The sequence below is a fragment of the Oxyura jamaicensis genome, chromosome 12 (genome assembly GCF_011077185.1).
Source record: "Oxyura jamaicensis isolate SHBP4307 breed ruddy duck chromosome 12, BPBGC_Ojam_1.0, whole genome shotgun sequence".
NCBI classification, from domain to species: domain Eukaryota; kingdom Metazoa; phylum Chordata; class Aves; order Anseriformes; family Anatidae; genus Oxyura; species Oxyura jamaicensis.
In genome coordinates this window covers 17,692,189-17,716,786 of record NC_048904.1, presented here as the reverse complement: position 1 = coordinate 17,716,786, position 24,598 = coordinate 17,692,189, and the positions used below count along the sequence as shown (strand labels likewise).

The 24,598-nt window shown below is 43.0% G+C and overlaps 1 protein-coding gene across 2 annotated transcripts; it reads left to right on the top strand.

Annotated features, from left to right (window-relative positions):
* Positions 1–2,289: 2,289 nt before the first annotated feature.
* Positions 2,290–22,644, top strand: EIF4E3 (eukaryotic translation initiation factor 4E family member 3). Of its 2 annotated transcripts, none has more exons than XM_035337904.1 (7): positions 2,290–2,357; positions 12,052–12,124; positions 14,005–14,099; positions 16,062–16,122; positions 19,154–19,220; positions 20,593–20,748; positions 21,274–22,644. In XM_035337904.1, exons 1-7 carry the CDS (start codon positions 2,338–2,340, stop codon positions 21,318–21,320), a joined length of 519 nt encoding a protein of 172 aa, XP_035193795.1. In that variant the 5' UTR covers positions 2,290–2,337; the 3' UTR covers positions 21,321–22,644. The 2 variants fall into 2 exon arrangements, with proteins under 2 accessions (XP_035193795.1, XP_035193794.1); XM_035337903.1 differs by lacking the exon at positions 2,290–2,357 and adding an exon at positions 4,597–4,759.
* The last annotated feature ends 1,954 nt before the right edge of the window (positions 22,645–24,598 follow it).

The following is a 24,598-nucleotide window of genomic DNA, read 5'->3' as shown; positions in this document are numbered from 1 at the left end:
GGCCTTGTTTTTTTGCTTTAACTGCAACAGAGATAAAGCTTGGAGAAATTTAGTATTACCTGCCCCAGGAGTGAGTAAGATCCATGCAATTTTCATAGGCCCCTGGAACTGGAGGTTATAAGATGCCACCATCTCTCTGTGCAGCGCTGTACAGTGCAAGCAGTTATGCAACAGCTTTAAGGGTCAGGTTTTACTTTGTTTGACTTTTACTTAATGGCCAACTTCTGTTGGGCAATCAGGACTTCCCCATCCCTTGGCAGATTGTTTAAAACACTTTATTTTGCATGCTGCTATGTAAAAGCTGCACAGTGGTTCTTATTAGAGTGGTTTTGGAGCCTTTTTTTTGTTTTGAACTTAATTTTTGTTTTCACTTTTCAGGCTGAAGTTTCCACATATAATGTCTGGGCCAAAGGTGATTTGGTTTTGCTTTGTAACTTCAGCAACTAATTTTGTTTATACAAAAAATAGGCCTTTACTCCTAGCATGTGGGTCAAAAATTCTGCAATTTTTTCACAGCTCCGCAGCTAAAAAAGTGGATGTAGAAATCCAGTACGCACGTACTCCTGCCTGAGATTTGTTCTAGCATCACTCACAGACAGAAAGTTAATAGTAGCCCTGTGTTTGCGAGGAGGTTATGGACACTTATGGGGTGTCCACAGATGTGTGGGCTGCCTTGGGTAGGTTCATGCCCCTGAAGGAAGCCTTCGGTGGCAGGCAGCTTGCAGCAGTCGGAGGGGTGAGCAGCCTGTCCCGTGGAGCAGTGCTCAGTGCTTGCTGTCCCAGGCACGACCAGGCTCAAGCCTGCCAGAAAAACTGGGGCAGCGAGACAGTTTGTTTTGAACAAAACAAAGTTATGCAATACCATTTAGTTCTGACATGTTCCCAATAAGCAGCAAATGAAGAACTCACTAAATACAGTATATCTCTGGCCATATCATTTGAATATAACTTGTTTCCATGACAACCTCTGCTTAACAGCTTGGCTGATATGAAATCATTCCTAGATGGGGGAGCTTTTGCCAAAAGCATTTGGATTCAACACTTTAATATCATGCTTTAGGTTTTAAAAAACATTTATTTAAGCCTTTGGAAGCAAATATCAAATCAAATCCCTTCCTCACCTCTGCTTTGGCTTTTGGTTGATCAGTTTATCTTCCTGGGAAGCTATCAGAAGCAGCTCCCGTGTTACTTAATATGCTTCTGAAGTCACAGGCAGTGTTTCAAGAGCCAGCGATCGTGACACCAGTGTTTGGTACAGAAATTACATTTCATGGCTGTTGGCTCAGTCTGCGAGCCGGCAGGGCACCGGCAGCAGCAGCTGGGCACAGCAGCCAGGGCTTGTGCGCCAGCCAGCTCCCAAGTCCATGAAGGTTTTATGCTGCATCTGGCTCTGGCTCGAAGTAAAAGACCAGCTTCGGCTAGGCAGAGGTCTTTCCCAACATTACACATGGTTATTTTTTTATTAGGAGCACTGAATAAACAAAAGCAGGTTATCTACTGGGTGTTTTCTGAGGTGCCATACCTATCGCCTCGGAAATAGCCGTGGGAGGCTTCCAGTGTGGAAGCGCAACATGACTGCTCATATGGCGCTTGTTCTCTTCCTCGCTTGCAGGTGCTAAATTGTGTTAAAACATAGCTAAAATAAGCCTAATGCTTTGCTAATATTTCTCATGCATGCAGGCATTGTAGTTGCCACAGCGATGTTATACAACTGCCAGTAAGGGAAGGGATGGTCCTGAATGTTTGAGGAGGCTGCCTGCCCTTCCAGCCACCGCCACGTTACGCTGCAGGGATCCTCCCCTCTAGCTGGGAGCAGGGGCTGTGCAAAGAGCTACCCGAGCAGGCAAATAACATCTCAAGCACGTGTGATACAGCCGGTGCTGCCAAGGCTCTGGGATCAGCACAAATGATAAGGGCAGGGTGTTAAATGTCAAGTAAGACCATGGAAAGAGTTATGTTCAGTGTTCCAGCTATAGTGTGCTTGCTCCAGCTTTAAATAGCCCCAACATGGACCCTTACTGACCAGTACTTGGACCCTTGTGACAAAGAGGTTCATGTGCTTAAAACTGAGTGCAGGAAAGCAGTGACCCACTCAAATGGGCCAGAATGGTATTTCCCACTCCACTTTTATTATTATTTAATTATTTTTTCTTTTATTCTCTTATTATTTCTTTCCCACCAGTGGTCACCTGGGAACGTTTCAGCTGTTACCCATCTGCAATCAGCTGATCTGATCTGCCTGCTGACTCCTGCTCTTGGCTGCCTGGTTCTGCTTTATAAGACCTTTCCTGGCAGAAAATCCTCTCTTTGCCTAGAGATTCTGCAAGCAAAGTGAGGATGTGGCTGGGATGGGACAAGTAAGTAAGGGATAGAGTTCTGCTGTGGTGGTGAGCCTCATCTCTGCACCACCTTGGAGCATGGCGTTGCACCTAAACACAATTGGTGTGTTGTAGGTCTGCTTGAGAAGGTACCAAAGCACAGGAGATGGCATCAGCAGGGTTTCTTTAAAAATGAACATTCTAGATATGAGGCAAATATCAATGAAATACATTTTTAATTAAAGCTCATAAATCTGTCTAAAAGTGCTAGTAATTTCCTGGGACTCAGTCTCTGAATTGCTTTTGTTCAAGGCATGCTGGCAGCGCGGGGAGGCTGAGCAGGATCAGGATGTTGTTCTCACCACTGTTTCTCCTTGTGAGATCCCCCTCAGGAGACTTGTTCCTGCCTCTGTGTCACGACTTCTTAGAAATGTCTGTAGGCAAGGGCTGCGTGTGCTAATTCAATGCATCCTGTGATTGCCCTTCCTCCACAACCAGATTAATTTACTGTTATCGGAGATTCCCATGATGTACCTTGTGCCGCTGGTGAGGCCTGGTGCTTACTGCTGTAAACAAGAAACAAACAGAGGCTTTACATGTCTCATTTGGAGTAATGATACAGGCTCTGCTGCCTGGTATTCACTCAGTGTCTTGGAGGTGTGGGGGCTGTACTTTGATATTGTTCCTTACAGCTCAGGTTGTTTGTAACATGGTAATTTGTTTTCAGCCTGAGCTATAATGTTTTAAATGATGAGCTGCTCTCTGATGGTAGAATCTGGAGGCTTTCACTGCAGCGTGTGGTTCCTGTCAGAGGCAGGCGGTGGATTTAAAGAGTTAACTGTGTAGTACATGTTTGAGGTCTTGGCCTTATTTCAAGCGAGATTGGCTGTATAGACAAAAATGAGCACTGTACTGGCAACCTCAGCAGGACACCAAGAGGTGAGGTGTGCCCTTGAGGAAGTCAGCACCCTCCTACCTTCTCTTCTTCTCCAGCTCTCCTGTGAAAGCACAGGCCTGCTGTGCCTAGATACGACCATTTATTGTAGTATTTTGTTCAGGATGAATGTTTTTGGTGGGCTCGCTGTTAAAACAGAGGGAGAAAGCTTGGAGTGGGCATACCAATGAATTTTAGACTCCAAGCTTTCCCAAGCAGTCATTATCTTGTCTTCTATTTAAAGAGCAGTAAATTAAATTGCAAGAGATGGTGCAACTGGTTTTCCAGATCTTATTTAATTTGGCTAAGCAGTTAGCATTTTCCATCTGCACAACATAATCATTAACTTTTTTTGGTTCTTCACTGTCACTGTACAGACTGCTTTTTACGGGTGATCTCTACCCTTACTTACTGTTAGATTTCATTTTTTTAAAGGAGTGTGGCTTCATTGATTTTTCTTTTAGGAAGAAGTACATATAAAATTATTCATCCTACTAAATGTGTTTGCAAGGAATCCTGTGTGATTCATGGTCTTTGATCCTGCTATCGCTTATGTGGGTGTTTAACTTTACTATTGTGCATAGTCCCACCGGGGAGAATCTTAAATTAAGAAATACTATTATAAAAATAATGTGAGATTTTTAAAGCGCATATCCATGCTGGTTTATAAGAAATGGCACCCTTTAAAACAAGCATGTAAATTAACTAGGAGGGGGAGAAGATGAGAAGACAGATAAATATCCCCGTCCAAGTCAGCTGCGTGCTCAAGTTGTATCTATTGCTGTCTGTCACTGCTTCTCTGTCCCTGTGTCCCTCTGGTTCTCGTGTCCCTCACTGTGTACAATTCTGGGCACCAGGATGTAAGAAGGACATAAAACTGTGTCCAACGGAGGTTCATGAAGATGGGGAAGATGCCTCAGGAGTGCTGAGGTCCCTGGGTTTGTTCAGCCCAGAGCAGAGCAGGCTGAGGGGAGGCCTCATGGCGGCCTGCAGCTCCCTCACGAGGGGAGCGGTGGGGCAGGGGCTGAGCTCTGCTCTCTGGGGACAGCGACAGGACCCGAGGGGACGGCATGGAGCTGGGACAGGGGAGGGTCAGGCTGGGGGTTAGGAAAGGTTCTGCACCCACAGGTGGTCAGGCACTGGGACAGGCTCCCCAGGGACATGGTCACAGCTCCGAGCCCTGAGTTCAAGAGGCGTTAGGGCACCGCTCCCAGACGCGGGGTCTGGGGTGGTCCCCCCGCTAGCCGACTTGTCCCCTCCCGTCCTTCCTCCCTTCCTCTCCTCCTCCTCTTCGCGTCCCTTGTCCCCACCCCGCGCCCTCTCACGTCCCGCCCCCCCGATGCGGGCGGCGCTGCGGGGCCGGCCGGGGCAGGGACATGGCGCTGAGCCCCCCCGCCGGCCCCCCGGGCCCAAAGCCCCCGAGCTCCCCGGAGGGGCGGCCGGGAGGGCAGGGGGGGCCGGGGCTGCCGCTGCCCCTGCACTCGCCCTGGACCTTCTGGCTCGACAAGTGAGTGGGGGAGACGGGGGGGAGGAGGGGGGGTGTTAATGGGGGGCTGGCTTCGGGGGTGGAGAACTTCTGGAGGTAACAGACCAATTTGCTGCATCCTCCCCCCCCCCGCCCCAACTTTCCACCCGCTATTAATAAAATCACTTTCCGAGCCAGTTTTGCTTTTGTAGCTATCGATGCCGGCGCCCCGGGTGTTGCTTTAAGCCCTAAATTTAGACGTGACGCGGGGCGGGGGGAGGCGAGGGAGGGGGCCCTGGCCTGCCCGGGGGTTGGGGTCACCGTGCCGAGCCCAGGCCGAAACTGAAGCTTAAATCCCGGCCTGTTCGCCTGCCTGCTCCCGGATTGTGTTTTTGTCTTGTTATTAACCTTCTGTGTCACTCCTTCTACCTCGTGTTATGTCTCTCCCCTCCCTCGCTGGGTTCTCTCCCCTGCGAGCCCTGCTGCAGGCTGACCGCCTTCCTCGCACTGTCCTGATCTCCTCCTCCCCTCTTCTGCCCCTGTTTTATTCCCTGATGGAGAAATAGCGTGAGATTGACGAAAGCATGCAAATGGTCTCAGGTCCCGCAAACCATGTAAGTGACCCCACAAATCACTCCTGGTTTCGCCCCCTTTGAACCGTGACTTAGTTGCAGTCAGGTTCAGGGTCTTTCTGTTTGTTTGGTTACTTCTTAAAAACAGTATTTGGAGCACTTCTGACGCAAGCTATCATGAAGATCTGCTTGTTTACACGAGCACGTGGAGATAAGTGTGTCTAGCTTGTACAATTTATGCCAGAAGTTCCAGTTACTGACCTGTATCGTGACCCCCTCACCCCCAAGTCCTGGTTCAGCTGCATTTCAGACTTTAAAACTCAGTAATTCTGTTCACTTCTCTTGCTCCCTCCTTCTGATCCCTTCTAAGTGCATTTAATTAGGTAGTATTCTTCCTTACCTTACAAAACCAAAAGTGAATGTATATTTTTTTTAAAGAAGTGTGACCAGGCATCAACATGTCTTTAGCCTTATATACACTCCGCACAGTTTTGTTTACCAGCAACAGTAGCAGAATAATGACAGGGAACAAGATTATTATTTTTAATGTAAGTCATTAAAAAGCACATGAGAGCTCTTAATGCACAACCAGAAGCGTAGATTACTGCAGTGTGTGGAGGTATGTGTGTCTCTACAGAGTTCCACCGAAGCATCAGTACTGTTTATTGGTGCACCCACATGGTTTGCTGGGGGACTGGTGCTTAGGCTTGTATGGGACAAACTTTCTGTAGAATACAACTGAGCATTTTTAACGTACTTCCACAGTGCCTAGTGTGGAGCAGTGGTGTTGTGACATGAGACGTTATCGCTTCTGAGCGCCTCTACGTATTACAGTGGTTTGGGGCTGAGATGTAGGAGGAAGTGGAATTTTAGGGTAAGTAGATGTTGAGATGGATATGTATAGGTAGGCATCTTTCTATCGCTATAGTGAGAGATCCATGGCATACATTCTAAAATCTCCAGCACGTGTCTTTTCATTAAGTCACACTCAAAGTAAATATCCAGGAAGTAGCACTTCATCTAGCAGCTTGGGACGTGCTTCCAAGTGATTCACTTGGGTTTAATGGCCTCATTTTTACCTTAGTGTCCCGGATTCATCTCCCATCTCAGAAGTAAATGCCTTTGTTTTGTCCGCATTAGCACTTGTTTCTCTAAATGCCTTGGCACAGGTGTGACATCTGAGGGCTGCAATGCTGTGACCAGGTTCTGGTTCACTGTCATTATCTCACGTGTGTCATGGGCCATTTGCATTTCCTGTAAGTGCTAAGCCTTCTTTCTTGGTACGTGTCTAAAATATTAACAGTCTGATACCACTTTCTTATATCGGGCTCCATATATGCTTTAGGAAAGTGAGAATGATGAAAGTGTTTGGGAAAATATTATTCACTAGTTTGACAAGTAAGTTCCCATGAATGATGTTCAAATGCTCACAGGCCAGCCATTTCACATACAAAGGCAGAAGCTGTCATTTTTTCCTGTTAAAAGAAACAAGATTTTAAAAAAATATGTTAATGAGATGTAAGGTGATGTACCAAGTGTTTTAAAACCAAGGCTTTAGATCTGCTGTTCTGTGTGTCCATTCTGCAGGTTTCCGAGTTGATACCTGCATGCCTTCTTGTAGTGCTTTGCATGCCATATCCTGGTGATGTTACAAGGCCTGGGGAATTTCAGCAAGTCTTGTGGATGCCTTTGGTACCACCTTGGGAAGCTGATTCCTGGATCTTCACACTCCTGCTCATCTCAGCGTGGCTGTGAATTAGTGCACAGTTCTGCTCATAGTTGTCTCTGGCTTTTAAACAAAAGATTGCATTTCTAGTTGTTGCAATGCTACGTAGTCTTGTTTTAACAACAAAGTGTGATTATGCCTCAGTGAAGGTAATAATTTAAAAACAAGTATTAGAAATCTGGTCATTATATCCATGTTGTATAGGGTGTTCATCACGGGGATTTCACAAAAGGAGAAGTTAAGCAAAATGACCATCAAAGGTTTGGATGTCATGGATAACAAGCCAGGTTAGGCACTTGAAACTAACCCTTAATGGGACTTGGGATTGTAGATCTAGATGCGATCTGTGTGATTACAAAGATGGTGAAACTGATTTTCCTTTTGATGTGTATGTTTGGGCACAATTCCTAGCTGGTGTTGCATGCCCTCTTATGATTAAAGCTACGCTAAGTAAGCCTTTCCCTGCTAAAATAATAGAAGATACGAGTACTAATAGCTGTCTGCTTTTTTCAGGCTCTCAGTGAGAAGCCAGAGGTTTTGTCAGTGGTTACAGTTCGTGGTCCAGAGTGTGTGTATGCACTTGCAGTGATGAAGATGTTGCACGTCCTTGCAGAAAGACGTATTTTGAAGATCTGCATCTGAGCTGACAGTTTTGCTGACATGCCACTTTCAGTCAACAGAAAATACGGGTACCCTTCTTTACAAATCACTGCTATCAGAAATTGAATGCAGATCACAAAAGCCTAGTACAGAAGTCTCATTTCCAGATAAGTGCTGTCACAGATGCGCTCATGTCAGTGGAAGTGTGTGTGAGTGTATGCACACAACAGTGCAGGTTTCGTTGCCTTTCGTCTGCCTTTTCTTGCCTCACTTCAGCAGTGCTTTTTAGGTAATTTTGTTTATGGTTCAACTCTTCTGTATCTTTGAGAGGAAGAATATGCTAATGAATGTTGTCAGATGTAATGCAATGTTAATAGACAACTCCAGGAAAGTGAAAACATGCTCACATAAATATACCCCTATATGCTGAATTTTCTCTCCCAGGTTTGTAGCGATGAGATCTATATAAATAATGCTTAGTAGACAACTGAGCTGTTTTCATAATAATTGTGAATCATTATAACTGAACACATCAAATATTGGAAACTAAACTTAATAATTTCCCTTCTTCCCTATAGCAAAATCCTATTTATCTAGAATAATCTATTTCATCTATTAAAGCTCATGAGTAGGTGGCTTACAATGAAAAATGATGGTTAATATTATAAAAACGTTCAACCCGGTAAATGCATTTTGACAGGCTTTGATGGCTTGAAATCAGTCTTTGTCTGCATTCAGGATGGATTGCCAGATTTATTTAGTTGCCACAGCATGTTTTTGAGTTTATGCTTTGCAAGTAAATATTTTGCTTATTTGTACCCAAACCAGTTGTGTCAAAGTACTGACAGTGGTATCTTCAGAAGTACCCGGCAGCTTTTAAAGCTCCCGCTAAAGCCGTGGAGTGATTCCCGCTGGGAAACAAAGGCCAGTGTGACTACGTCTGAAAAAAAAGCTTCTATCCTTGGCTCTTTGCAAGGAAACAGAAGAGCTACAGTTCAGTGTCACATTACCATAAGCACAACCACCTGGAGGTTTATTCATGCATAAAACAATGGAATTTATCTTCGTGTCTCTTGTTCTTTATTCATGCTGGAATAATAAAGGCGTAGCTAAGCAAGCTGGCAGTAGGATCCAGTTTGGGTAGGCTATTTCTGTTTCCACGCTCCACTTCTGACTGATGCCCCTGCAGTTTACTGGGGTGGGCCTGACCTCGTTAGGCAGCTCGGTTCTTCCAGAAGTTGCACTGAAACTTCGCCCATAAATATTCTGAAGGTGCAGGAAGGTGAAGGTGCAGGGCACAGAGCAGGCGAGCTGCTGAATATTTCATGTGCAGGCTCTGTGGGGAAGCTGGGTGTGCATTAATGGGTTGGTGGCCCGTGGGCCGACATGCCCACCTCCAAAGGAGCTTTGTGTGTCCAGCTGCTTTCTGACACAGCCTTTTCCCCCCTGCTCTGAGGGGTTTGCAGTGCTTGTTGAGCTGATTCAAAACAGCACCATGGCAATAATTCAAAATTCATTGTGGTGCATCAGCCTGATGTTACTGTTGATGGCAGCAAAACTATCCGAAGTGGAGGAACCCCATGATGACCTGCAAATACAGACCCTTAAATGAAGCTTTCTGTTTTGTAGTAGTGTGTGATGTTTTTTTCTGCAAGGTACACAAACATCTTATTACTCTTCGCTTATATTGCAAGTATTTGTTGGAATAGGAATATCTACAGGCTTCTTCATTAGAAACTCATCTAATACTTGTGCTAGTTTAATCTAAACTTTTTATATGTATTCATTTTAAAAAAAAGACTATTTCCTGGGTTTTGAGGCACAGAACCCACTCAGTTGTCATTTGTGTTATCTGACTAGTTTCTGGGTGGCTGTCGCAGAACAGCTGCAGTTCGTTGCTGTCAGCAATCTGTAATTTTGAATGAAATGCACTCTTTCCTTCTCTGGCTGTCTGTGATTTAAAATACTGTTTCTGTCCTATGCTCATGCGTTAAACCCAATTTGTGCAGGTGTAACTTCTGCAGCAAATGGTCCTGAAACTTTTAAATTGATGCATGCTGTCATTTTATCATTTACAGTCCCTTCAGTAGTATTTGCTTAATAAGGTTTCGGGGTTCATGCTCACACCCATAAATCAGTGGCACTTCTCGGAGCTGGGTGCGAGGCTGACAGAATGCAGTGTAATCTTGTGGGCACGAAGTGCTTGCCAGGCAGGTTACTAAGAATAAATGAGTAGTCAGTCACCTTAACTCTTAGAACAAATAATTTGCTGGTTGATTGGTGTTTTCTGCCAGCTGATGTTTTTTTTTTTCCAGACAAACTATGTGATCTGCAGCTATCAAAATGACCTCGGAGTGGAATATTCTGTCTTTCATTCTTAGCTGATCTTTAAAATGGCATTAAAATAACTACATGGCTACCGTGTAGCCATGTCTAGATAACCTTTGAAAGCTATCATTACAGACTGGATTTCTCTTTCATTTGAATAGACCTTACCACGGCAGCATCTCGGGAGCGGTATCATGTGAGCATGCAGAGAATATGCCACATGTTGTACAGCAAAGTTAGGGGTTGGTGATCTGCAGCTAGCAAACAGCAGCACGTAAGAGAAGAAATCTTTTGAACGGTGGTATGAAACAAGGCAAAACTTACTCATGTTTTGCCTATTAAAGGTCTGTAGTAGATGACACACAATGAGATGTGCTACTTGTGGTCAGCAGCAAGGAAAAAGTAAGTGATAGTTTGTAAATCCACCATTCCTCATTGACAAAGTTACCTCCCTGTTTTACATCTCTTTTAACTTACTACTTTCATTGTTTTGTGTGTTTGAAAGCTGACTTTGGTTTTGTTAAATCCCGGGGATTTTTCCTTTTGCTCTTTAATGGTGAGCGCAGAGCACAAAGATGCCACCAGTCACTATAATAATTCCTTCTGAGCACACTGAAAGCTTTGTTTGCTGTTGTTTTCACATTATCGGTCTTCCCATGGGAGTTCTTGTGGTTCATGAACCACAGGACTCAAACCTGCACTATATTGATTTCTTGTCTGTTTTTTATAACCTCTCGTTAAATTAATTACTGAAATTGGGGCATCAAATGCCGTTTTCTCATGGAGTCCATCACAGCAATGTAGTCTTGTATCCAGTGATCATTAGCTAGTCCTTCCTGTGCTGGAAAAGATGGAAGGGTTTCTCTGCTGCTTTTGTGTGACCTTTTTTTTTAAAGTCATTTGCTTTGATAGGAGCCCCCCACGAAACCTGAGGGCCAGTATTAAAGTTCTGAAGAAGTTCTGAAGGTGCTTGCTTCAGCAGTTCTGCCTGTTTAATTATTTCATTTAATTATTTCATTGCTTCTGCCCCAGAGCCTGAATGATACCTGTAACAACCGAGAGTTGTTGTAGTGCTTTACATGCTGATCAGATGCACAGCAGCCACAGAGACGGGAGGGTTACTGGGGTCTGGTTTGCCTTTGTCCTTGGATCTTTCTCCAGCAGGTACCCGAGCAGCAGCTGTATTTCCCTCTGTTTGTTGTGTCTCCTTTGTTGCTTCTGTTTCTGGGTTCAGTCTTCTGAATGAATGTCAAGCTTCCTGTGCAATGGGAGGTTGCTTTGTGATCTTCGTTCTGCTTTACAAATCCTGTGTTGCCTTCTGAGGAGGAAAATGCTTCTGGTTTTAAATGGAATGAGCCCCGGAAATTTTGACCTCGTTCTCACAGTGTGCCTGTGGGGCGCGTGCTGGGATTGTCAGGTGGGTGGTGATGGAGCGAGGACACCTGGGGACGTGCTGGATGAGCTGCCCTGCATTGCACACACCCGAGAGATGGCACAAAGGCTGAAAAGAATGCGGTGCTGCGGTTCTTTAAGGCAACAGCTCAGGTTGGGATGGGAACTTGGGAATAGTTGGTGTGAGGGTGACCTGGAGAAGCTCACCCCATCTCTGGTGTACAGCAGCGTAGCCCTGCGCCCTGGCACTGAAACCAGCCCAAGCACCTCTTGGCTTTGTGGCAAGTACCAGTAGCAGACACAGCTTGAAGAATGAACTGTGCAGTGAAATCAGCTCAGTGTAACAGCAGTACACCGGTTAGCCCTGCATCTTGTTCTCCTTCAGCCCACCCGAGGGATGCCGGAGCAGGGCCGGGGGCTCCTGGTGCTGCGCTGGGCTGGAGCCCGCTGCCACCTGGCGGCCGCTGCCCCCCCTGCGGCGTGCCGGGGGTCTCGGGGTGCCCCCGGCTCTTGGGAATCACTGGCAAACAAGCTGGGGATGCGAGCTTGGGTCTTTCCATTATCTTTAAATGATTAATGATAACTAGAATTGGATCTTACTGTGTAACTTTGATACGTGGATATTTCATCTTCACACTCGTGTGTTTCACTTCTCCCTTCTTCCCCCTTGTTAATATACGTCTTTATTAATCCCTACTTTCTTTCCCCCCCCCAAGGTCACTACCTGGTACTACAGCAGCTGAATGTGCCTCGAACTTGAGGAGGATTTATACGGTACAAACAGTGCAGGTAAGGCTGGCTTTGCTCTAGCAACTGCCACACAAGAAAAGTAAAACTTAAGGTGTGAAGCAGCATTAACACCCATATGGGTGAGTCACGCTCATGGCTGTGCTTACCTGTGGTAGGAAGTGTAAGCATTATTGTGCGTGGTCGTGTGTGGTATTACTTAGTCACTGTTTGAATTTCGCTTGGCTTTCCAGACCAGAAAAGGAGGAAATATACTGGCTTGATCAGGCGAGCCCACCCATAAACTTTCCAGAGTTCCCATAGCGCCTGTGCTGCGTTGTTCTACTTGATGTGTTCTCAAGTATTTTTCATGACTTTTCTCTAAGTTTTAATACAGAAAATCATTGCGTAAATACTAAATATTACAGCCTGTGTTTTTTTCGTCTTTCTACCCTGGAGCATGATTTGTTTAAAAAATAAAAACAAGAATCTATCAAACTGACACATCAAAACGCTTTTACATCATGCAGCAATGAGAAATTCTGCATGTTTGTGTCATCTACCAGTGCCCATCAGTGGACATCTCTTGCAAGTAAATTACATTTTTGTTTTGTACCAGGGTTACCATGCCTGTGTTAGCAGGATGGTTGCATCAGCCGTGCAGCGGAACATCTGTCAAGTTTGAGCTGACAGCGCCAGTGGGCTTGTTTCAAAACCAGCTGTGCTGGCTATTGTTGTCCCTGTTGGAAAAGGGTCAGCTTAAGATCACAAAGCAGTGTACACAGTCTGGTAATAGCCATCTTCCCACTCTGAATCCAGCCTTTATTGATTAAATTATTAGTCTTTATTGTTCAAAAAACTTAAGGCTTTCTTTTCATGGATTTGGGGCTGAAAATATAAAGAATCCCTCTGGGTCCCCTGGGAAGACCCAGGCACGAGGCCAGGTAAGCACAAGGGGAAAGCTGAAGCCAGTGCCTGGTGTTGGCTCTCCCACAGGAGCCGCTGTTTGTTTGTGCCTCTTTTTCCATATTCATTGGTGAGAGGAGCAGCACTGCACAGTGGCACGGAACTCGCTATGAATATTCCTATTTCTCACTGATTTTTTCATACCCATTTTTAATAGTTTTCCTTCCCTTCTTGTGACTGGATAATGGTAATGGCTGTTAGATGGAATTGCCAAGGGCTACAAAATCTTATCGCATAATGTTGCAGTCTTTGTTTCGAAGTTGTGCTAATGATTAAGTATTAGATGAACTAATACTTAATTAGTTGTACTAATGCTTAATGTTGCATCACTACATGTTGATGCAACATAAGTCTTTTAAATCCTTTCTTCGTTCTGGCTGTTGGATAAAGAAGAAAGGGAGTTGGGATCCCTTCAATCATCCCTCCCTGTTGCTCACCACACCTTCTAGGTGCCTTTTATCCACCCCAAGCACGTGACAGCTGCTGCTCTTAGTACCAGAAAAGCTGGCATGTATTCTGATGGGTCCTGGATCTTTTCATTTCTCCCCCATTCCTGTATTAACGTGTATCTCAAGTTCTTTGTCTCATGAAATTTTTTTACTGTGATGAAGGCAGAGTAGTTGGACAGCTCGTTAGGGATTTAATTCAATGGAATTATCGCTGTTCCTTTGTAGTTCAAGGTGATGCCAGTGAAGTTTTTAGGTTAGTCATTAGTGACACAAGGTAGAGATTTTATGTAAGTATATATCTTTAGTATGTTAAGGAAGTTTAATGTACCAGTTTGTTCTGACATCCTTCAGTATAAACACACACAAGTGAAATTGCAGGAAGTTTCATTTTCTTACAATGCAGAAGGTGACAGGTCTCTAGGAGTAAGATGTGTAATGGTTTTAGAGAATATGACCAAGGAAGTAAATTCATGTGAAATGTAGTTTCTTGTGTTAATGCAACTACTGATTTTTGTTTCTTTTATAAAGAATTTCTGGAGTGTCTATAACAACATTCCTCCTGTGACAAGCTTGCCCCTGAGATGTAGTTACCACTTAATGCGGGGAGAAAGACGGCCACTTTGGTAAGTGTGTTATCATCAGACACATCTGGGAGCGGGCACTGGGAAAACCTGACATGGGGAAAGGAGGCAGGCGTGGGCCAGGAGCGTCACCTTTCTGTTGCCTGCAAATGCCTGACCTTGAGACCTACAAAAAGTATCCTAGGGGTTATGTTAAGCTTAAAGTGACTTGTACTAAAGAGAATCGTTATTAAAAGTGCAGGCTGTAATTTAATTGTCCACCTTTGAACATAAATGCCAGAAATTAAATTATGCATTAACAATTAAGAAATTAAAATGTGCCTTTGAAATCTGGTTCAAGACTGCACAGAATGTTACTTGTCTCTGAAACACGCTATTACCTTGCAAATTTTTCTTTGCAGTGAAGCTAGCGTAATAATGATGCAAATAACTGGTGTGTCCTTAGCTGTTCTTCACCTGTACAAATTACGGAGTATGCATTAAAATGTACTTACAGGCTTGGGTTAAAACCGACTTAAGGCATTATGAAGTGGTGCATTGCAGCAAGTCCCTACTTGATTGTGGGATAGTAATGAAATAAAGTATAAATCATTGATGTTTTCCTTTCAGAAATTGAGTTTAGCATACCTTCTTCCTGATCCAGTTCCTTCACATCTTAATTATCTTAAACATTTGCTGAAGAGATTTGATCTTTTTGACATCATTTGCACTAGATTGTAATTGGATTAGGGTTCTCTAACTGGATCATCGTGTCTCTAACTGGATGTTGAGTTACTACAGGAGGTTTCTGTCCTAATCTACTGAAGAGGCAAATACTTCTTTAAAGTGAAACACATCTGAAGATGTGTTAGTTTTCTAAAAAATACTGTGACTGGCCAGAACAGCTAAATTGGGTTTGAACAAAATGTTGGTGTCTGTATAAATCGGCTGGGCCAGTGTGTGCAGTTCCTTGATATTTTTGAATGGATTTTTAGTCTTCTAGTCTTAGTTTTGGTTTGATAAATCACTGTTAAAGGTGTGAAATGCAAAGGCTTTTCCTGAAAATGATACATCAGTTTTAAGACTAAGTAAATGTATGTGCTGCCTTTTAGGGAAGGGATTGCAAGAAGCTGATACTGTTGGTAACCCCCTGACTTAACAGTACTTACTGCAGAGAAGCTTTTCTCAGATTGCAGTTACGCTGTACTGGCTAACCGCAGCATTGGTTTTTAGGAGGAAAAACAAATTCAGAAGAACAAATTAAGGACTTGCAAAGGTTTCCTTCCTTCTGCCCCAGGTGTTTGTTTGGACCAGGGGGACATCACTGACCTGGAGAGTCTCTGTGGCTTTCATAATGGCTTTAGCTGCTCCAAAAGTGACTTTTAGGTTGTGCCTTTAGCTTTGCTTTTACAGAACCTTCACAGAAAACTAGAAGCCCTAAAATTTAAAATTTTATTGAAAGAATTGTAACAGAGAACTTGGAAAGTTCAGAAGTTTCTGTGTTGCACCTTTGTCATCAAAAGACAGTTCAAAGGTTGTCCTGGCCCCAGACAACTTCAGTCTTTCTTTAAACAAAGACAATTTCTAGTTGTCACAAGACTGAAATTAAGTGTACTCGTTTTTTTATTAAAGTGGATAAGCTTGAGAGTAATAAGTTGATTCTGTGAAAGTGATATGTGCCAGAGTTCTTCCAAAATAAAAGGTTACCATAGTAAAACATAAAATTGCTTTGTGGCTTGTTCCCATATAGTGTGCAGCCACTTCAAAGCTAGTCTGCAGCCCCAGAAAATGTATATATTTTCCAACACACAAAACTTGGGAGAGGGATTAGGTGTTGAGAGATACAGTTCATATGAACAATGGGAGAATTATGTCTGATGTCAGAAGTCATAATTTGAGTCAGGCTACCCAGAGTTAGTAATTGCATTTCAAATGGGATTTTTCTGGGAAAATTAACCCCTGAGCACAGGTTTATCTTGATGTGGATCTGAATGCTTATTTTACTGATCTATTTCCCATAACCAGGGAAGAGGAAAGCAATGCCAAGGGAGGTATATGGAAAATGAAGGTCCCTAAAGAAAGTACGGTATGTAATACTGATTCTTTCCTTGGATTTTTTTTGTAAGGGGGTTCCTTTAAATTCCATGTGATAAAGCTGTTGTTAGACTTTCTAGTTTTGACATCACCCAATACAACAACCAAACACCATTTTAAAGTCTGTAATCTTTCACTTTAAGACAGTGAGCAAAAGTTTATTTTCAGCTAATTTAGTATCTCTTGTTTTTGATCACATTTATCAAGGTTTTATAAATCAAATGAAAGCTGTAGCATTGTATTCCGTTTGACAAAGATGGTATTCTATAAACACCTTTGTTCTCAAGACTCAGTTTGCTTCCAGGCATGCAGAGCAAAACATAAAAACCTCCTCCTGATAATATTACAGCCAGAACCTCAATAATGCTCTTCAACAATCCACACACATGGTTCAGCACAACTTCCAGAGTTTCACAAAGTGCCAAATGCTCCCAAACATTGTGTCAGACTTATTAGGACTGCTAGTGCTTGGCGCTGCTTGTATGCACTACGTGTGAGAGTGAGGAGCACTGTGCCTTTCTCAGGACAAATGTGGACTAAGGCTTTCTCTCCACAGGTAGCTAGTCCCATCTAATGTCTTTCTTCACTTGAAAGAGAAGATCCTGTTTATTCTCTTCTCCTCATCCCCCTTGTGATGGCTTTGGTGCTTACCAAGCTGTTTTTGAGCCAGTTTAGCACACTATGATGTCAGAAAGTCTTTTATTTTTAATTTGAGTGTGTAGCCAGGAGAGTTTATTTTAATGACTATGTGGGGTAAAGGAGAGAAGAATAGTGGGATCATCCCCTTCGGCAAGATTGAGTTTGAGGTTGTCAGTCACCTCACGTGCACATCTTGTGCAAGTAGGGCTTCTTAGTTTTCTCCTTCTGGAATTTAGAAATGCAGAAGATAAAATGTACAGGCATGTTGTCGTTCTAGCCCTGCTGAAACAAGTGACTTTGTGTGTGCTGAGTGTCACAGTGCTGTCAGATGCATGCAAGTGACTTTTCCTGTGACCTGCCACAGAGAAGAGGTCTGACCTATTCACATGTTGTGTGTGTGCAGGTGGGGTCTGGATCAGGCCTTTAAATACTAAACATGAACTGTAAGAAAAATGTGGCAGCCTTGCAGAAGGCATTAAATGCTGAAAGATGGTACTTGAAACTTCAGCCAAAAGCTAATTGGTTTTGCCTGTGGGCTCTTTTCCATATGTGAATTGCAGCTTTCGTCCCTCCAATCCCCAGTGATCACAAAAGACTCTGAAATGTTCTTTTTCCTATTATAACCCACGGTGTGAAGATTGTCAGCAGTGACAAGTGGTTTTGGGAGCCTGTGTTACGGTGTAGTGAATTTAGGGACCCCAAAGAAGCCTTGTTTTTCATAGAATGATCACCACTTTGTGACATGAGGTTACTTTCTGATATCTCAAATTAAGTACCTCTGAAAGGTTTAATTGGAGATGAACCTGAGTCAGCTTTTATACCTTTGTAAATGGCATAAAATATTTATGCCTATTTCTCAGTCTTGGCTTCATGCTTTTAATCACCACACACCCAGACTTCATCTCTCTGGCCAAGAAGAGCCGTCTTGTACAGCCCTCACTGGAAGATAATATGCTAGAGCAGTGCTTGGAGAGGGTGTGGAGGGAGGGAAATGCATTTTTTTTTTTTTTCTAAAGGCACCAGTCTTAGAAGTGGTATGAAAAACTGACAAAATACTGACACTTAAATGTTGTTGCATGTGTACGGTGACCCTTCTGTATGCTGATTTTTAATATGAAAACTAATACTTTTTAGATCCTTATAAGCCTGATCCTGCAACTGCTTACTACTGGATGAAGTGCTTCCTACCCATGAGGCCGTGAGGACAGCTCACGGTAGCGAGCACTGCGCCCGGTAATGACTGTGCATGGTCATCTCACGTTAATGTACGGACCGGACACTGGCAGGCAAGGGCATCATTTCTCAGGCTCACTCTGACATCCTCAAGCTGCCTCGTGAGGCACGGCAGCAGTTCTTCCCATAGCATAGCTTCACGTTATGGGTAGGATGAGGTGGTAATGACTCACAGGAACGTCTGGTCCTTTGTAGTCCAGAAGATGGCTTAGGAGTACTTGGAAGCTCCATTAAAGCAGTTTATTGGTTTGTCATCTCCGTAGCTGCTTGCTTTTTGTTTTAACCCTGGTGCATTTAATGGCTATTTCTTCTGCTTTTGTTTTAACCATGGTGCATTTAATTGCTCTTTTTAATAGTACTAAAATTCAAGTTAATTTCAAATAGCAGAAATTCCTTAAAAGAAGTGCATTAAAAAGTCGTTATGGTGATACAGAGAAATACATTTATTTCTCAGTGCATCAACATCTATATTTTCTGTCCCTGTAAATGCACACCTTGGAGCATATTACTGAACGTGTTGATCCAGAGGCATTCCAAGATTTGTATGGTCTTTTGCTTAGGTAATAAATGCCAAAAGCAAATAACAGTGTAATTGGTCTAACAGAGCCAAAGAAAACTGGCAGATAGTTGTTTTCCCCCCGTTTTAACTCTCTAGTGAGCATCTGAATTTGTTGAAAGACAGGCTTATTTCATAGTCAAGGCAAATCAGACTTGATGTTTAAATAATAAATCCCTTTAACTAGGGATTTCTGGTACTTAACATGGGTAGTAATTCTTTTTCATAGAAACAAATGATCACAAGTAGAGCCTTACTGGCTTTTATCATGGGAAATTCTTGGTAATTCTACTTTCAGGCTGTACGTTGATTAGTGCGTTTAGGATGGGTCATGGACACAGATATAGAGAAAGTAAATATAGTTAAATATTAAAAATGTTTTATAACAATTCTATGTAAAAGTATTTATTTCCAGGGTCTAAACTCTTCTTCCAACTGTATTGAAGAAATTATTAATATAACACAGCATGTACTTGCAACAAATACTTTTGTGTAGACAACCTCAGAAAGAGAATGTACTCCAACCTGAGCTAGCAAACCTAACTTTTAAATTAAGAGAGAGAAAAGCAAAAGTAACTTTTTTTCTTCTTCCTAGGCAGCAGTTTGGAAAGAGCTCCTGTTAGCAACTATTGGAGAGCAGTTCATGGATTGTTGTGCAGCAGGTACCTTTTAAAAGTGATATTAGTATTGTATCCATACCTACCCTCAGGAAGAGGAGGATGAGGTATTTCAGCTGTTCAGTGCAGAGCTAGGACCTATAGGTTCCAGCTCAACAGCCTGTGTTCCTGGGAAGCCAGCAGATTATCAAGGTTTTAATTGTCTTAGTTATCTCTTAGCCAGCATTTAAATGATTAATATTAAATTCTACAATGCCAGAATTCTGGAACACCAAATTACATTTCTATACCAGATTGTTTGTACTGTCACAGTTGGAAGCAACTAAATGAAATAGATGCCCATTACCGATTGTGGTCTCTTCTGGTTATGGGCTGTTGGGGGAAGCACCAGAGCAGACCTGAAGCACAGAGAAGCTGTGTGGTTTGCCTGTGGTGATGTTAAAACCCATAACAGAGCTGTAATGGAAACCTGGATCTTCTGAACCCCAGCTTAGCACTCTAGCCAAAGGTGATGTTTTCATTATCACTTAAAAGCATTGCATAGGTCAAAGTAGCCTTTAGTGTGATTTAATTTACGTAAAATTCTTGAAATACCTTGCTGGCTTACTGGAAAACAGTCATTAATCATCCACAAGTTCAGATGTGGTTTTGTTCAGATGTAATGATTTAATGAAATCGCTTTCAGAATAAATGTCTCTTCTGTGCTTACACGTTTCATTTGGAAATGGACTCCAGGAAGGCACTGGGAATGCCAGCGTGCTAAGGTGCATCAGCAAGTGCTGCTGCTCAGTCACAGGCAGTGAGCGCGAGCCCGTGACCATCTCGTGCGTCCAGGCTCAGTTACAGAGCTGGCTCTTCTGGCTGGGTGATGCGAATGGCGCTTTTGCGTCATCCCTTATGACCCTGTTTAGCTCTCCTAAACAAATATCGGATAAAACTAGCTGTTACGATGATACTGAACAACCAGTTCAGAAGTGTTCCTTCACTGCTTTATCACAAAGGAGAAAAAAACAGTTTCTGTGGAAAAATACAGTACAGCTAATGTGCTGCTGTAGGCTTTTGCTTGCAGTATTCTACTGAAGGTAGATTTCCCTTAGTAGTTTCAATTACTACACATGCTGAAGGGAATCACAAGATTACCTCCTGGTCAAGGATAAGTGTTAATAAAGATGAATAATCTTGCGGTGCTTCATTAAAACCATTGTGAGGTAATATTTGCAGTACTTTCTATAAATAGTGTTTGTTTCTTTCTAGTGACTGTTTTGTCTGGTTTGACCGCTTGTATTCCCTGCACTGGAGATTCTTTCATTGCTTCAGTTTGTTCAACTTCTGGGCGCTTGCACAGCACATAAGTATCGAATTAGGCATCTCACTTTTCAAGTATTTTTTTTTTAATGATGCTTCCTCTTCCATGCAGATGATGAAGTAATAGGGGTTAGCGTCAGCGTTCGTGACCGTGAAGATGTTATACAGGTCTGGAATGGGAACGCTTCCTTAGCAAGTGAAGCAAAAGTTTTAGAAAAGATATATAAACTTCTGCCACACACCTCTTTTAAAGCAGTGTTCTATAAACGTAAGTATTTTTACTAGTTCGTTTCCACCACTGTTAGAGAAAAACAAGATGCTGGAGGGATATTTCCATGGGAATAACCTCTCTGGTTCTTCATTAGCCATTTAGAAACACAGCATCTCTTTGCATTGAAATTTTCACTTAAGAATTACAGATGGTCCTGTGTCTTCAGTGAGTTAGCTACTATTCAAAGCATAGAATATTTTAGATTTAATTTTAGAATGTATTTAGCTTTATGCTTAATATACCTGAAGTTAGTAAGAGACATATTGATAGCTGCCAAGACTGCATGCTTCTTAATGTGGGAATTGATGTAGTGGAACCAGCTACAGACAGGTTTTTAAGGGATTCCTTTCTTCAGATTCTACATAAATGTGTAATCAGAACAGCGTATTCCCAAAGATCTCTCCTTGGCTCATTGTCTTCCTAGACTGCTTGTACATCACTGTCTTTCCTCTTTATCTTTTCAACCCCCTGACAAAATTTACATGTTCTCTTTTTATTTCTCCTCCCTTCTCTCTCCCTTAGCACACAGAGAGCACCATGCTTTTGAAGGCAGACGTGGAAAACATTAAGTACAGTCTTGTGCTTGACACTTAGTGTTTTGAGGTGGTCTGAACGAGCAGAAGGACGGCTGGAAGCCCTGTAGAACCACTACGTGCAGTGGCCATCTCGAGTTTCTAACACTTCAGATTGGGCTATTGCTGCTGAAAATGAGGAAGCATGGTTACCCTGCCTGCCAAATGTGCCATTCATCACTTCTTGTTTGGTTGTGTTTTCGGTTCTTCGTTGTTTCTTTAAAAAGTTATTTTGGCCGCTATTTTTTTTTTTTCAATCAGATCATATTTATTCTGATTTCATTAAGGTAGAATGCTTTGGTTTCTTTCTGTACTGTACTTAGCTAAATGGAAATGTGCACAAACATGATATGCTGCTTTCTCTAGATGTGCTGTGCATAGAGGAATACTGGCTTGGTGAAATGTGTTTTCAATTTTCATTTTGAGACATTCCTATCATGCTAAGACTTACTCACTGTCTTTGTCCCAAGAGATGGAGGAGTTGCACTGCATTATCCTAATGGACTATGTAATCTGGTCTTGCACTGACAACAGCACAAATCCTGTAAGAGTAAGGAGTGAAGTATTCACTGAATGAGCAACTGAAGAGACACGTTTATATTGAATCTAACCCTCTGTGAGATAACGCTAACGAGTGTTCTAAGTGCAATGACTTCAAAACAACTCTTGTTCAGGCTAGCGTTGAGAGATCTTAAGGTAAAAAACCATGCAAACTCTACACCTCCTATTTAAGAAGGGTTTGTGTCTTTATTTTTTTAGTGTAAGATATTTTTCTGTACACTATTGGAAAAAGTCATGAATGGTTTCTAAAGCATTTGACTAACTGGATCCGCATCCCTCACACTTCCGCAGTTACTTTAGGGCCCGCACCCGCAGAGGTCAGGTCAGAATTGCTGTTGACTTCAGTGCAAAAGAAGAAATTGTATCTCACAATCAGGGCTCCTTAGGTCTTTTTTTCTTAATTTAAAGAAAATAAATTGCTTTTGTTTTACAGCATAAATGTGAATATTAACTGTGCTACTCTTTAAATGTTTGTCTATATTAATTACACTACCAAAGATTTAGTTCCTTTTGCAAGAAGAAGCTGCAGCATAGAGAAGAACGTCTGCTCCGCTCAGCATTACTTCATTGGTAAGAGTTCGTGGTTGGCGCCCGGTCAAATTGCACTGATTTCCACATGTTTGGAGTATTAAGAAGCAGCCATTAGAATCAAATTTAAAAGTAAGGATTGCACATGAGGTTTTTTACAACTTTATATTTATGAATGAAAACGGCAGTTAATGAGATTATTAATTAAATAAAGAAATTTTCTTAGATCAAATGTCTTGCTTCTGTGATTGATTTCTGAGACAAAATGTTACCAGACCTGCTTTTTGAAACGTGTTTTTCAGTAAAACTTCTCTTAGAAGCTATCCACATTTTGTTTGCAGATAAAACAATATTTTTAAATGTTTTTTTTTGTTAAACAAGAAAGGAGGCCTGAAGTCCACTAGTAGTATCTCTTGTATATATTCAGTTAGTACTCAAGGTATTTTTGAGGGGCAGCTAAACTGAGGTTTCAAAATAAATAAGGCTATAAATGTGAGTGTAAAATGTCAAACTAATCAGAATAAATAAGAGAATGCAAGCAGGTGCTTTACTGCCAAGGTGAAGTGAACTCCTTACTGCAGCACTGAGTACAACTTCAGTTAACACAGTTTTTACTGAATGGGTTTTAGTGTAAGTGCACACTCAGAGGCCCTCGTTTCTATGGGCAATGAGTGGGTTCCTCCTTTTCCAGAGAAGAAGGGCTGGAGGAAGGCTCAGGACAGGAAAGCATTTTCAACAGCTCAATGAGCAAGACTTCTCACTTGAAACACTTTCCTGCCCTCGGAATACTAGCAGGGACTTGCACCTTGCCCCATAATATATATTCCACAATTTGAAACTGGGCTTGGGTGAGAACGCTTAATACAAGTTATAAGGAACAAGACAAACTGCATTTGGGGATTTTGGCAAGCATTGCATTTAAAAACTGTAGAACTCTTGCAGTGGCTGCCCTCGCCTCCCTGGAGCTCCGTGTTACCCCTCTGTGCTGCCCTGCAGCTTCCCACGATGGCTCCAAGCCTGCAGCTGCAGCACAACTGCAGAGATTAGTCGGGAATTTCACTTAACGGGGATGAAGGGCTGCCTTCTGGGGCAAGCTAATTAACAGGATTCTGTGCTGGTAATTAAATAGCAGTTTGTTGAACATAACTTGTTTGAGATCTTTGGAAGGCATAACAATTAGCAGGCAAGAGAAAGGCGACTTTGCCCCAAAGCTTGTACCCAAGCTGCTCTGACTTGAATCTTTCATTCTCCAGCAAAGATGTTTTTGATTCCATTTGGTTTGGGTTTTTGTTGTCCTTCAGCAGCTCCTCTCTCTGCTGTAGCAGCTGCTGGTCCCTCCAGGGCCTGTCTCAGCCCTGGGGTCTTGAGATCTCCTGCCTCACCTGCTGCTTCTGCAGCTGCTGAAATCTTCCTTTGTGTTTATTTTTTTGTTATTCTTCATAACTGACTGTAAAATATCTGCTCTAAGAGACTGCGAAGCTTTGGGAGTTTTGTTTTTGCTTTTAATTTCCCTGTGAATTAAGTAATCTCTGGCACACTCAGCGTTTCTGTGTTGTCTTCCCAAAATACTGTTCTCTCCCAGAGTGATGGTGTCCTCCTCGGGTCCCCATGGGGTTGTTACACCTTGGGGATGCCCAGGTGACAAATGAGTGCTGGATGAGCTGGGAGCTGCTGCCCCATCTGCCAGGAAGCCCTCCCTCCATGTCACCGTCCCACCGATGTCCCTCTGCGGGAGGAAGGCTGCTGGAGCTGCTCCTGCACACAGCACATGGAGCTTCCTCGGCAGGAGCCGCTGCGCCTGCGTGTGCCGAAACGGGCTGCGGGTGTGTTGTTGTTACGATGTCTCACTGCTGGGCTCTCTCAGTGCTGTTTTTTTTTAAAAAAAACTGCCTTTGCGAAGTGGTTCTGGAAATGTGAGATGTACCAGGATTAATGATTCCGCTCTGCAGCGTATTTGCACCCCGGAGATGCTCGTGGAGTTTTGTTTTGGAGAGGAGTGGTGAAAAATAGTGCGGTGGGAGCAGGCGCGAGTGGCGGGATCGTTTTTGTGTTGTGCAATGTGCCTGAGCGATGCTGTCTGAGTGCTGTGCAGGAACGCATCAGAGCATCTTCAGTGGAAGTCACTCCGTGCTGTGGGCTTTGCTCAGCCTTCTGTGCGCTTTTATTTTAGCATGGCAGGCTTGGGA